At 42.7% G+C, this 11,593-nt stretch overlaps 1 protein-coding gene across 5 annotated transcripts in view; it reads right to left on the bottom strand.

The window, feature by feature from the left end:
• Positions 1-1,134: 1,134 nt before the first annotated feature.
• Positions 1,135-11,593, bottom strand: part of nrcama (neuronal cell adhesion molecule a) — an 84,684-nt gene continuing 74,225 nt past the window's right edge. For all 5 annotated transcript variants that reach the window (XM_049566323.1, XM_049566327.1, XM_049566325.1 and 2 more), the window contains 5 exons: positions 11,467-11,589; positions 11,210-11,365; positions 10,657-10,788; positions 10,483-10,561; positions 1,135-7,598 (listed from right to left, as the gene is read on the bottom strand). In XM_049566323.1, coding sequence (XP_049422280.1) covers positions 7,364-7,598; positions 10,483-10,561; positions 10,657-10,788; positions 11,210-11,365; positions 11,467-11,589 — 725 coding nt within the window. In that variant the 3' untranslated portion in view covers positions 1,135-7,363. The remainder of the gene's footprint in view (positions 7,599-10,482; positions 10,562-10,656; positions 10,789-11,209; positions 11,366-11,466; positions 11,590-11,593) is intronic.

Raw genomic sequence — 11,593 nt, 5'->3', positions numbered from 1 at the left:
TACTTTAATCCTTGTTATTTGATTTAAAAAAAACAGCAAATGTGATAATCACCATAAGCCACTGTGCCCATACACACTTAAAGGAATATTAAGGTATATTACAAGAGTTAAGACATAAGAATATATGACTAGAAAACACAGACAATGTTCCTAGACTACAGTTCATGGAGTTCTCTCCACCATGTGCTGTGCATCAGAAATGACCTTCAGATCAATCTATTATTAATGACAGAGTCCACACAGCAGTTATGGGTGAAATTAATATGAGTTGAGTGCACCTTTGCACTGGGTCAGTACACACTTTATTTGCACATGCAACGGTCAAATAGAAGTTAGTGTACACTTTGCCATTTAGCTTATTGTGGTTTCTCAAAATTAAGAAAATAATCTTCATCGCTGTCTGGATTATCACAATATAGTGGTATTTCTGTCATGTGACGGCCCACCTTGAAACAAGCTTGTTAAACAGTCTTAAGCCAAAGAGACACTGCTGTAGGAATGGTAACAAGCAGTGGTGTATTGTAGTTAGGATGGGCCCCAGTGCATGTTGTTATGATGGGCCCTGGTGCAAGATTTTGCATCTGTGGTAGCTATGACTTGACATTCAACAACATCGCACTCAACAATCAGACACACAAGTGTATATGACAGAAATACCAAATGAAATAAGTATTCATTCCATTAAATATTTTTTTGTGATTGATAGAATAGATTGTCTGATTCTTTCACAAAAAAAGAAACCATGTCGAAGATGGATTTGCCTTTACGACGGCATATACAGCAGATGGCCCCAATTTTTAACATAACGTGTATGTGATGGCAATCTGAATGAGTTACAAGAGCCTGTTCTCTGGCCAACACACCATGGAAGGGCCTTCTCTCTATGATTGGTTGTCCTTTTGGAGAGACACCATTTGGAAAACTACAGTAAAGCTCTCCCAGTATGAGAATAAAAGGCAACGCGCATGTGCACACACACCAAATGTGTGTTAATCCTCCAAGGATTAACTTCTGGTGTTTTATCTCTGTGGGGTGATTTGACAGAGATTCATTTTTTGTACACTAGGTGGAGCCACACACTCACTTTTGCATGCTGCACACATGACCACAGAGACAAACAGAACCAATGTGAAATCCTGAAACCAACATTTATTTCGTTTTTTTTAAACTTCATTTAAAATACAAAATATTTTGCAATATTATATTGTAGAGTAAACCATTTCGACAGCCTTTCATGCTTCTCATGTCGCTTCAACATTAACCAGAATGTCATATTATATCATATCATATACGTTATATCCTACTGTATGTTCACCAGTCACTAGAACATTGTGTCCAGGGTTTTCACGCCAGTCTGTTTATCTGTCCATGCCAGCCATCCTTTAGTATGCTCCAAATTATAGCTTTGTTTTGTTTGTTTTAGGTGCACACTCTTAAAAAGGATGTGTCAGATTCATCTGATGTCTAGTTTGGGGCAACATGCTGCATTCAGGTACCAGATGTTGACATAAACTGGATGCACGGATGTGTTTGAAATGACACATCCTTGTTAAGCAAGTGCCTTTTTTTTTTATAAAAAATACAGAAAAGGTGCATGAACTGTTGGAGACAGAAACAAAACAGGTGTCACAAGAGCTCAGTCACAAGTTAAATAATCTCCTTTGATACCTGATAGGCTAAACATTTGAGCTAGCAAATTCACCTGACAAGTTCAAAAAAAAAATGAAAGAAATAAAATTTCACAGCAAATGAAAGAGTGAAAACTGTAAATAGTCTCATCTCACACAACGCCCTCCCACCCATAATGCAGCGGGAGGGGGGGGGCTAACTGAGGCCGAGCTCTCACCTATGTGACCTCAACACGTCTGCTCTCAAGTCAAGCCATTATTTACAAAATACAACAAAAATATCTACACATGGAAAGCCGACACATCGCAACCTAAAAACTTGATGCAAGTTATGATAAACCTAAGGCGTGGAAATGTTCTCTGAAAAAAAAAAGGTCTTGTACCTGTCGAGAGTAGACGCACATCAGAATTATCGACTGTTATCCATGGAAAAGCAATTTTATACATCACGCACGCTGTAACACAGTAGCATGCATGTGCTGCACACACACACACACGCACACACTCGTGCACCCAAACATTCACACACAAGCTTCATTCATTTACAGTAATAGAAAACTCACTGAGTGCGGCGCTCAGAACGTGACAACATACACAGATATAAGGTTAAATGCATAAACCAAAGTCACCAGTGTTTTTACCGTTTGCAGTGAAACAAGCAATATTTTTCATTCACATAAACAGATACACTTGTTTCCACATTCAGCATCATTACGTAATTCATCCAATGCCTTCATTTCTAAGTGCTACCAGTGACAGGAAGTCCCGCTCTAACAGTAGTCCGTACCAGATGGTGAGTCTGGTTCCCGTTGGCAGTTACCTGGTGAGTAGGTTGGCAGTAGTTTAGTGCTGCTTGAGCAGCAGCTCCTCCTAAAGATGAACGTGTTAGGAGGAGAATGTTGGAAATGAATACATGAAGACATCTCGTGAAGCGTCCGTGCTCTGACCTCAGGTTTCCTACACATTTTAATATTCCACACATTTGCCTTTTATTCGTAGCTTGATGATGATTTGGTGGTGTGTTTGTATATCATGTGCCAATGATGATGATGGGTGTATGATTGTCAACAAGGCCATAACAATCTACAGCTGAAAATTATTCCTTGCAACCGTGTACAGCTGTGAGTTCTGTGTAGGAACCTGGAACCCAAAGTGAGACTCAAAGAGGCTGTGTTAAGTTAAAGGTATACTATGCAGGGTTCTCCTTAAAAAAAACGTAAAGATTCAAACAAAACATAATCCCTCTCAATCATCACTTATGACGCGTGGAGCGGTGTATCTGCGCTGACTCTGCCCTCAGCCTGTATTTCCTTTTATTCTTTGCTGTGGTCAAGACGTTCCTGAGCGTGCACCCCCACAGTGCTCAGTCGATCTGGTCTCACTCCGAAGTCGTCAAAATCCGGCACTTGGGCAGTGACTTGCGGTGTCAAACACAGATGGAAAAAAGCCATCATTTTACATCGGCATGAAACACAGCCGGTTGTCAGTATAGTTTAATGCTGCCCAGTGGCATCAGAGGAAACGTTGCGGGACAAGAACAAAAATAAGGCAGGGAAAGTCCGAGTGGGGTGGGTGGGAGGTGTGGTGGATGAGTCCAACAAACCCCGACTGTCACTCGAGAGAACGGTGTTCGGCCGACCTTTTTATTCCTAAACCCAACCACGTGCATTTGTTGTTGAAGGGAAAAAAACCCGTCAATTTGCGGTTTTGTACCAACGTAGCTTATTTGAAAGAGACTGTATGTAAACGTTAAATTTCCTGTGAAAACAGAAGTGTATTTTGAAAGAAGACAAATCATGTAACAGGCAGAACTTGAGACACTGTCCCAGAACATCAACAACCAACGCACCTGTGACACCTTGCACGTCGTATCGGGACGTGGAAAGTCCATGACCAAACCGCAATGTGTGACGAGGTCGGAGTGAGAATGTGTTGTCAGGTGAGGTCGGGACTTTTTAGAAACCAGGAGCCTCATTAGAGAAAAAATATTCAACTGCTTGTCCTATGTTTCTATCATTTCAAAGATAAGAGAAATCCTATCTTACAGAAGCTAATCCTAAACTCATGGCTGTGTCCAATCCTATTTCAGACCTCCTATCTTAACTTCTTTAATCCTAACTATAACTGTAACTCAATTGTCAGTTGGCACTTGTCCTGTCTTGCCTGTATCTTTGATTAAAGTACTATAGAACAAGATTTTAACACTTCACTGTGGGACAGTGTATAGGACTCTATCGTCAATCTGGTTCATTCATCATCTCTTTATGTCGTGCACAGAGCCCATTGGTCTAAAGTCAGACTGTCACAGATTTATCCAGATGTGTGTGACAAATGTTCACGAGGTGAGGCTTCTCTTATTCACGTATTGGACGTGTCTGAGCCTTAAAAAACACTGGAAGGACGTTTTCCTCAACTTTGACCTGCAACCCAACCCTCTGGTCGCCCTCTTTGGCACCACTGGAGAGGATGATGTACACCAACTCCAACACCGTTCACTGTCTTTTCCCTCTCCGCTGACCAGACAGGCAGTTCTAATCAGATGGAGGGATGCTGCCCCACCCACCTCTGTCGGTTTGTTCCTTGTTCTTGGTGCTTTTTGTCAGTGTATACTCTAATAAAGTACCCCATCATTCTGAACCTGCCTTTTACAGAGGCATCTCTCCATGCCTCTTTTCATATTGAGCCTGACTATCAGCTCATCTGTCATTTTTCGTACTATTCAGGAGATGGAGGACCGTCCTATTGACGATGTTCCGGCTGTTACTAGGGGTTTGTGGAATGAGGATTGTGATTGAATTTCATGTTTTGTTCCCGTCATATATATGCTTTAATTTGATACCTGTTGTGATATGAATAAAAATATTGTTGATTAAAGAAAGATGTGCTATGGGCTACTTGGACAGGCCATAATTTCAATGGCTCTCACTTTTCACTGGCTAGCTAGCTTGCTATCACGGACAAAAAGAGACGGGCATTCAATATTGGCTATGAGGAGTTGGAGGGGAAACCACACCTTTTATTATTAATTTGAGTTATTTATTGAAATTTAAAGTGACAGTTTGATTAGACTTTCAATCATATTTTGGAGTTTGTGTTGTTTCCTGTCTTCAGTGTCAGTTTAATCTCCTTTATTCGGGTCCGCGCAAGGTTTGGGGAAGGTGGGGAGGGAAGGTTTCTGATTGGATAGGGGGCAAGGCAGATGTTACATGTTTACGTTTACCGGAAAAAAACACTGTAGTCCTCGTTCCGGATAACATGATGCTTGACGACGCCTTTCTTAGTGCCTTTTTCAGGCTTGTTTTGCTTATATTCTTGAAGCAGCAGTACGACAACAACCTTGTTCTGCTAATGCTTCATCTGTTGAGCAGGAGAAGGGAGGTAGAAGGTCGAAGAAGGGAGATAGAAGACTGTGCTTTGGTGTACGGAAACCAGTTAGTGCAACGAGTCCCGTGTGCGCTATATACGTCATCACGCCAGAAGGGCAAGGAAACGAGCATGCACAGAAAGACCGGAATGAACTTAAAGAGGACTGAGTGTATACAAGTACGAGAAATTCTTTCATTCGGAATGAGAAACAGGATATTCCAGCCCCTTACATCGGATTGAATTATCAATCGCATTGTCCATTTTCTCTCCGAATTAGGTGTTTACAAGATCACTCGGAATGAACTTTCATTCCAAATGAAAAGGGAATTAATCTGTCCATGTAAACGCACTCAGTGCTAAACAAATCTAACAGTGCTGCCGCCATTATTAGCAGGTATTTTGAAGGACAGAGTCTGTCCCATCCTAACTTCCAAAATCTCTAAGCTAGGACGGTCCTAAATAGCCAACTTCACATCCAAAGCTAATGTAACATATTTTCCTAAATGCAGTTTGGAAACATGTTTCTGTCACACCAAAAAATCTTAATGTCATCCTAAACTGAGATAAGACAGGATTTCAGACTTGGGAAGTTTCTGTAATGAGGCCCCAGGTGCCAGATTGTAAGCAGCATGCATCAGAGAGGAAGCTGCAGAAATTGCGGACAAACTAACAAAGCGCAAATATAACAAATCAAAATGCCAGATGGAAAAAACTGGGGCTGGCGATACTGTTCACGAACAACAGCCACCAATTCCTGCAGAGTATACCTTTAATGAGCCACGTGGATGTTTAAAAAACTGTTTTACAGACTTGGTGACTAAACTGCTCCAAAGAAGAGGCCTTAGTTTTAACTTGCCCTTTGGAGCAAATTCTGAAACAGCGATTATTTTTCCAAGATTTTTTTTTTGTTTTTTGAGCAATATGAGGTGGTATTCTGTATGCAAAGTATGGTCATGGACTCTTAGGAACTGCACTGATCCCAGGTCTGTCCTGTGTATGCAGAGGGATGCAACTCCATGGATCTATGTCACTGTTCTCTACAAAGGCACTAGAAACCGTGCTGAGAGGTTTTTGATCATCAAAATCGAATCATCCAGAAATTAAAGCGAGTATCACTGAACCCTGCTCAGGTGTATTTATTGTGTGTAACCTTTCTTTCTGCCAGTACATGAGTGGAAATGCTAATGGAGACAATGCTGGGGCAGCGGGTGGTTCTGACAACACCAAGATCGCCTTGAAGAAAGGCGTGTACAGTGGCCACGACGCTGGGGTGGAAGCACATGACAGTGACAGTGGATCAACCTCAGCTGTTCAGTTAGTGCTCAGTAGCGAGAAGCAAAGGCTCGGTGTTTAGGAACAGATCGGGAGAGGGAAGCAAAGGGAAAAAAGCGTGCAAAGAACAAGTTTGAGAAAACATGAGGGTAGAATTGGATTGGAATAAATGTGGGAGTTCTGGCCGGCTGGTGACTGAACGCTGAGTCCAAAGTGTTTCTAGCCAGGTTTCCAATGACTACACATTGACAACCCCGACCTTGAAATATATCTTTCTTCTTATTCTATTACATATGTACAAACAGTTCATCTGTCTCAAAAAGACATATGCTAGCTTCTACTTTGAGTCACACTTTTCGCGGCAGTGTCCACAAAGACCCTGCCGCCATTTTTTTCTCTATATATCATACGCCATTTAACACTTTGACTGAAGAAAAAACAAACAAAAACAATAAAAGGAATATCCAGTCGCTAGTAAGCGTGCACCAAACACAGTCTCAACACACAGCTCACCTCTGCAACACGAAGGTGGTAAAATGCTCAATAGAATCATGATTTACTCCATGCAGATGTTTATGAACGTGACTCAATGCATATGTGCCTGCCTGCGGGTCATGTACTGTACTCTGATAAAATATATATTTGGATACATCATGTTTAGCAAAGGAGATCAAATGGCACTAACACACACACTTCTGCTCAGTCTGAGTGGTAAAACTCTCTGGTACATTCCTTCTGCTTTTCTATATTGCTTCCTCTCTCCTTCCCTCTTCTCAGAGTCCTCGCATCTCTCGTTTCACACCTTCTTTCAGTGGTTATGGGGGGGATGTGGTGTCTTGGCCATATTGAGTGCGTGTAGATCAGAGGAGGTCACAGTGTGACAGGGGCTGGCGGGTGTGGGAGATGAGGGTGTGTCAGCAGTCTTGGTGACAGGTAGCCGTGGCGAGGGGGCCACCGGAGTGACAGCCACCATGGTAGAAGTAGGTGTCCACAACGACTGTCACCTTAGCAACTGTCACCACACAGAGATGGTCACATTTGCCAGGGTGACATGGAGTGGCCGTAGCAACCGTCGCAGCCAGGCCGTGGCCCCTTCGTTAGACAAACGAGTTCATGGCGTTGACAGGCGACGGGGCCTCCGAGCTCTCGTTGCCTTCGTGTGTGTCTTTCTCTTTCTTGCCGCTGTACTGGCCGATGAAGGAGCCGTCCTCGTTGAACTGTCCATCCCCGCCCTCCCCGTAGTCCACCAGGCTGTCATCACTCTCGTCACGGCGCACCGTCCCGTTGGACGGCGTCCTGCTGCCCTTCAGCGGCTTGTGGTCCTCTGTGTCACTATAAAGGGAAGGAAACATTTTAGAAGGAAGGTTATTAAGAACATACAGCTGTTAAACTTTTTCGACAGTGGTCAGAGACCCTGATGCAATACTTGCCATTATTAGCAATTTACATGAGTGATCTGGCTTTTCCACTGCACAATACAACATATACTATGAAATGACAAAATATATTGCTGTGGTGTTTTGTACACAGTTTGGTACAAATGTGCTGGTAGAGCAGGTATTAAAGCAGGGGTAGGCAGTTTAATGTTGGCATCACTGGGCAAAAATCCCATCATAAACTTTGAGCGTATTGTAATTTAAGTGGACTGAGAGAACATGAAACTTCTGCAGCTCCTCTTGGCTCTGTTTTCAGCTTTAGAAAATCTGGCCTGTGATGGCAAACTTTGGCCAATCACAGGTCATTTCAGAGAGCGGGCGTTCCTATTGGCTGTACTACAAATGCAGATGTGTGTGCATGTCCTTTTTAGTGAAAACCTGATTCAAAAGCAGAAAATCCTGCAGAGAAAGTTGATATTCCAGCATTCGTTACGATACAATACGATACGATACTTATTAAAAAGAGAGTCTGACAAACAAAATAAAAACAGGTGTCAACATTTGCAAAGCATTCAAGAGATGAAGAGAAGATGTAACAATTTAGCTAACAGTTTAGCTTTCTGCTAACTGGAGCAAAAGGCTAACAGCTGCGGCTTCAAGTTCACGTTTACGTAGCCAGTGTCGGCACAGAAGAAGAGCAGGCAACAGCTTCAAAGACGAACCCTCAGTCAGTGGCTGCAGCAACTTGAATCGAGTCAGTACAGACCCCAGCTTCATGGGACTGGACAGCCCCAACTACCTGCTGGATTAGCAAACTTTCTGTTGCTGCCGTTACACAGGTTAGACCTGGCACTGCTGCTGACCACCAGCCTGCTGTGGCACCCAGCTTCAAGGCTTGAACTGGCCAGCTTTAGGGTTTGCGCTGGCTGAATTTGAGATGCTACAGCTGTTGACTTAACATCAGTCTACTGAGCTGCTGCCAGCTTTCCTCCTGGAGAAGCAGTCCACACTGGTGGAGAACGAGGCGGAGGGACCGTGGGGTGGTTAGCTAGTTCTTATCAAAATTCTGGCCTCTCAAACAGAGAAAAAGCTGGGCAAGGAGGGGCTGAGTGTAACTCTACAATAAAATTAAATTAAATCAATGCATGGTAAACACATACTGCATGAAGTGCATGCATAGGCCTGTGCTTGTCTGGTGGGAGGGGCTTAGGACAGAGAGGGAGGAGCTGCAGGAGGAGGTGTATTGTCATATTCTGTCAGGTTTTTTTTGCCGTTTCCCAAAATACTGCCTGCCAGCTTTAAGCTGACATATACACAACTGCTCACTGTATAAAGGGTTTTTATAATGGGCAGTAAACGCATCACACCTATGGTACTTGTACAGTGGAGCAGCTCAGCTATCGTACTATCTAAAGTGTTAGTGCAGGGTGCTGTTAAGATTTAGGGTTGGTGACCACTGCTAAAGGGGATATTGCAAACGCGTGCTGTTCTGCCTCTTGCAGAACTTTACCTTTAGATACAATTTTTTTTTAAATGAAATCAATATGCTCAATATGCTTTCAGTTTACATGCAGTAATCAAAAATGCACTCTTATTTTTCAGTCTTTCTCCCTCCAAGATAAAGCCTGTTTTCATTTGGCCTAAAAACGTCGTATTGCAGTCATTACATTGCAAGCTTTACAATCTGAATGTATCTCAATTTTTGAAAGTTAATGCATATGTATTTAGAAAAAATAATAAACAAAGGAAGCTGGAGAAGTAGAAGCAATCATATTCCATGTTAAATTTCAGTGTTAATGTTGTAACTGTGGTGGTTATGGCGCTGACTATGTCAGTGAGTATGACGACATAGTCAGCTGGATCAGTCGATGTGCTTTCTCCTTGCTTTTAGTTTCACATCAGTCAGAGACATAGCTTGAGGCATTATATAGAATTGCATGCTGGGTTTTACCACATCTTGTCTTACCTCTCCATAGACCTAAACCCACCGAAAAAAAAACAAAGATAAGAATGGAAGGACACATGAAAAGCAATTCATGAGCCACAATGAGCGTCACACAAGACAAAGCATGCGTATGGGAACATTTAAAGCACTGTGGCATCCATGTTACATTAAACACACATTACATTCAATTATAACAACTCGTTTATTTCATCTTTTAGGCCTCTAAAACCCTCAGGAGTTCTAAAATTCTCAATATTCTCAGAAAAAAATGTGAAAATGATGAAAAAACTAAAACTACGTCACTATAATAAACTTGTTTTGAGGACAGTTAGCATACAATTGAGTTGTTAAAATGGATATACTTTGCACTCTACAAAGCTTTTGTTGATTAATGTCAGTGTAAAGGTGAGTTGGTCGTTATAAGAATCAACACAGAAGTGCTGATTTTTGCCTTGCCTCTATGGAGTGTGTGGTAATGGAGTCTGGCGGTGAGAGTGTCTCTGCAGCCTGGTGAAATGTTCTACATACAAACAGTCAAGTCAGGAAAACAATGAATAAAATGAAGAGAAATCTCACACACTACTGTATGCTGTAGTTCTACGTAAAGCTGGGGCATACACTGTACCATTTCAGATATGTTTTATTCCAACGCCTACTATACGAGTAAATCATCAAAGTTGTAAAGGCAAAGGCCACGACCTGAGCGCTCACACTGTACATCCAAAAGAAAATGATGGCAAGCCAGGAGCAGCTGACCTGGCCATGACCCGTCCTCACTCACCCCACATACACTGCACGGCAAATTACGCCCCACAAAGCTGAACTTCAGCCGAGTTGTGCAGCTCAAATCGTACAGTGTATGCTCAGCTTTAGTCTTTCCTTCTCCATCCCTCACCTGTACTCTCCAAATGTCCCATCATCCTCCTTCATAGGCTGGATCTCTGGGTCTTGGTGAGCATCTTCTTTCTCTTTCACTGTAGAATAAACCGATTTCTATTTTTCAAATTTCCATCCATCCATGTTAGTAAGCTTTAAAATCACCAGCGTATACTGATAATGCGTGCATTACCTGGATATTTGCCCCCCTTGTTCCTCTTGATGAAGCACACTATGAGGAGGACCAAGATGAGGAGAGCGATGGCGCACATCAGTCCGATAAACCAGCCCTGGGTGGCGATGTCTACCTGCCGGCTGGGGACAGCTAGAAACACACATACACACAGGGGGCAGACAAACAGTGACTGTCAGTCCAAATCTCAATCCAGGCTGCTACAACGGTGGAATCTGTTTTCTTCATGCTGAGCAACACTGAGATTAAAAGACGCTGTAAAAACAGAAATTAAATTGTTTAAGTGGGTTAATATGCAATGATCGTTCGGCACTGTACACACAACAAAAAGTAAAAGACAAAAGCCACCACAGTAAAATTAATGGACCTCTTAGTGATGATTTTAAGTGACATGCATCAGACCGACTCGCACACTAACTACCAAACTAACTACCGTACATTCATGCCTGAATGTAGGTCTGATAATGAGTCGGTGCTGGAACAGAAACGGGATGAGGGAAATGAGACAAAAATTAAACACAAAGGCCATCTATACTGAGGCATGCCGCCTCACCTGGCACCGCAATCAACACTTCGTCTGTGCTGTGGACCGTTGGGTCAGCCGGGTCTCTAGCTACCACACGGACCTTATAGGACGTCCCCGGCTTTAAACCTTTTATCATATGCCAGTGTGAACCGTTTACCAACTCCTTTTTCCAGTCCTCTTTACCTAGAATTGTTGTAGTGGATGGAGACGAATTAGAATCAGGGAGGCACTCAGTGCATGCACTCATGTTGTGAGATGACTGCAAATACAAAGTGAAGCCTTACTGTTTTCTACAATATACTCCACATATACATTCCTATGGTGTCCAAAGTAATCCCAACTGATCACTGCACCGTCCTCCGATACAGACGTGTTAACTGTGCCAAACGCAGGGCCTACAGGTGGCGCTGA

Source organism: Epinephelus fuscoguttatus, linkage group LG22, assembly GCF_011397635.1.
Source record: "Epinephelus fuscoguttatus linkage group LG22, E.fuscoguttatus.final_Chr_v1".
NCBI classification, from domain to species: Eukaryota; Metazoa; Chordata; class Actinopteri; order Perciformes; family Serranidae; genus Epinephelus; species Epinephelus fuscoguttatus.
Note: the sequence above shows the minus strand (reverse complement) of the source record. Positions and strands in the feature narration are given on the sequence as shown.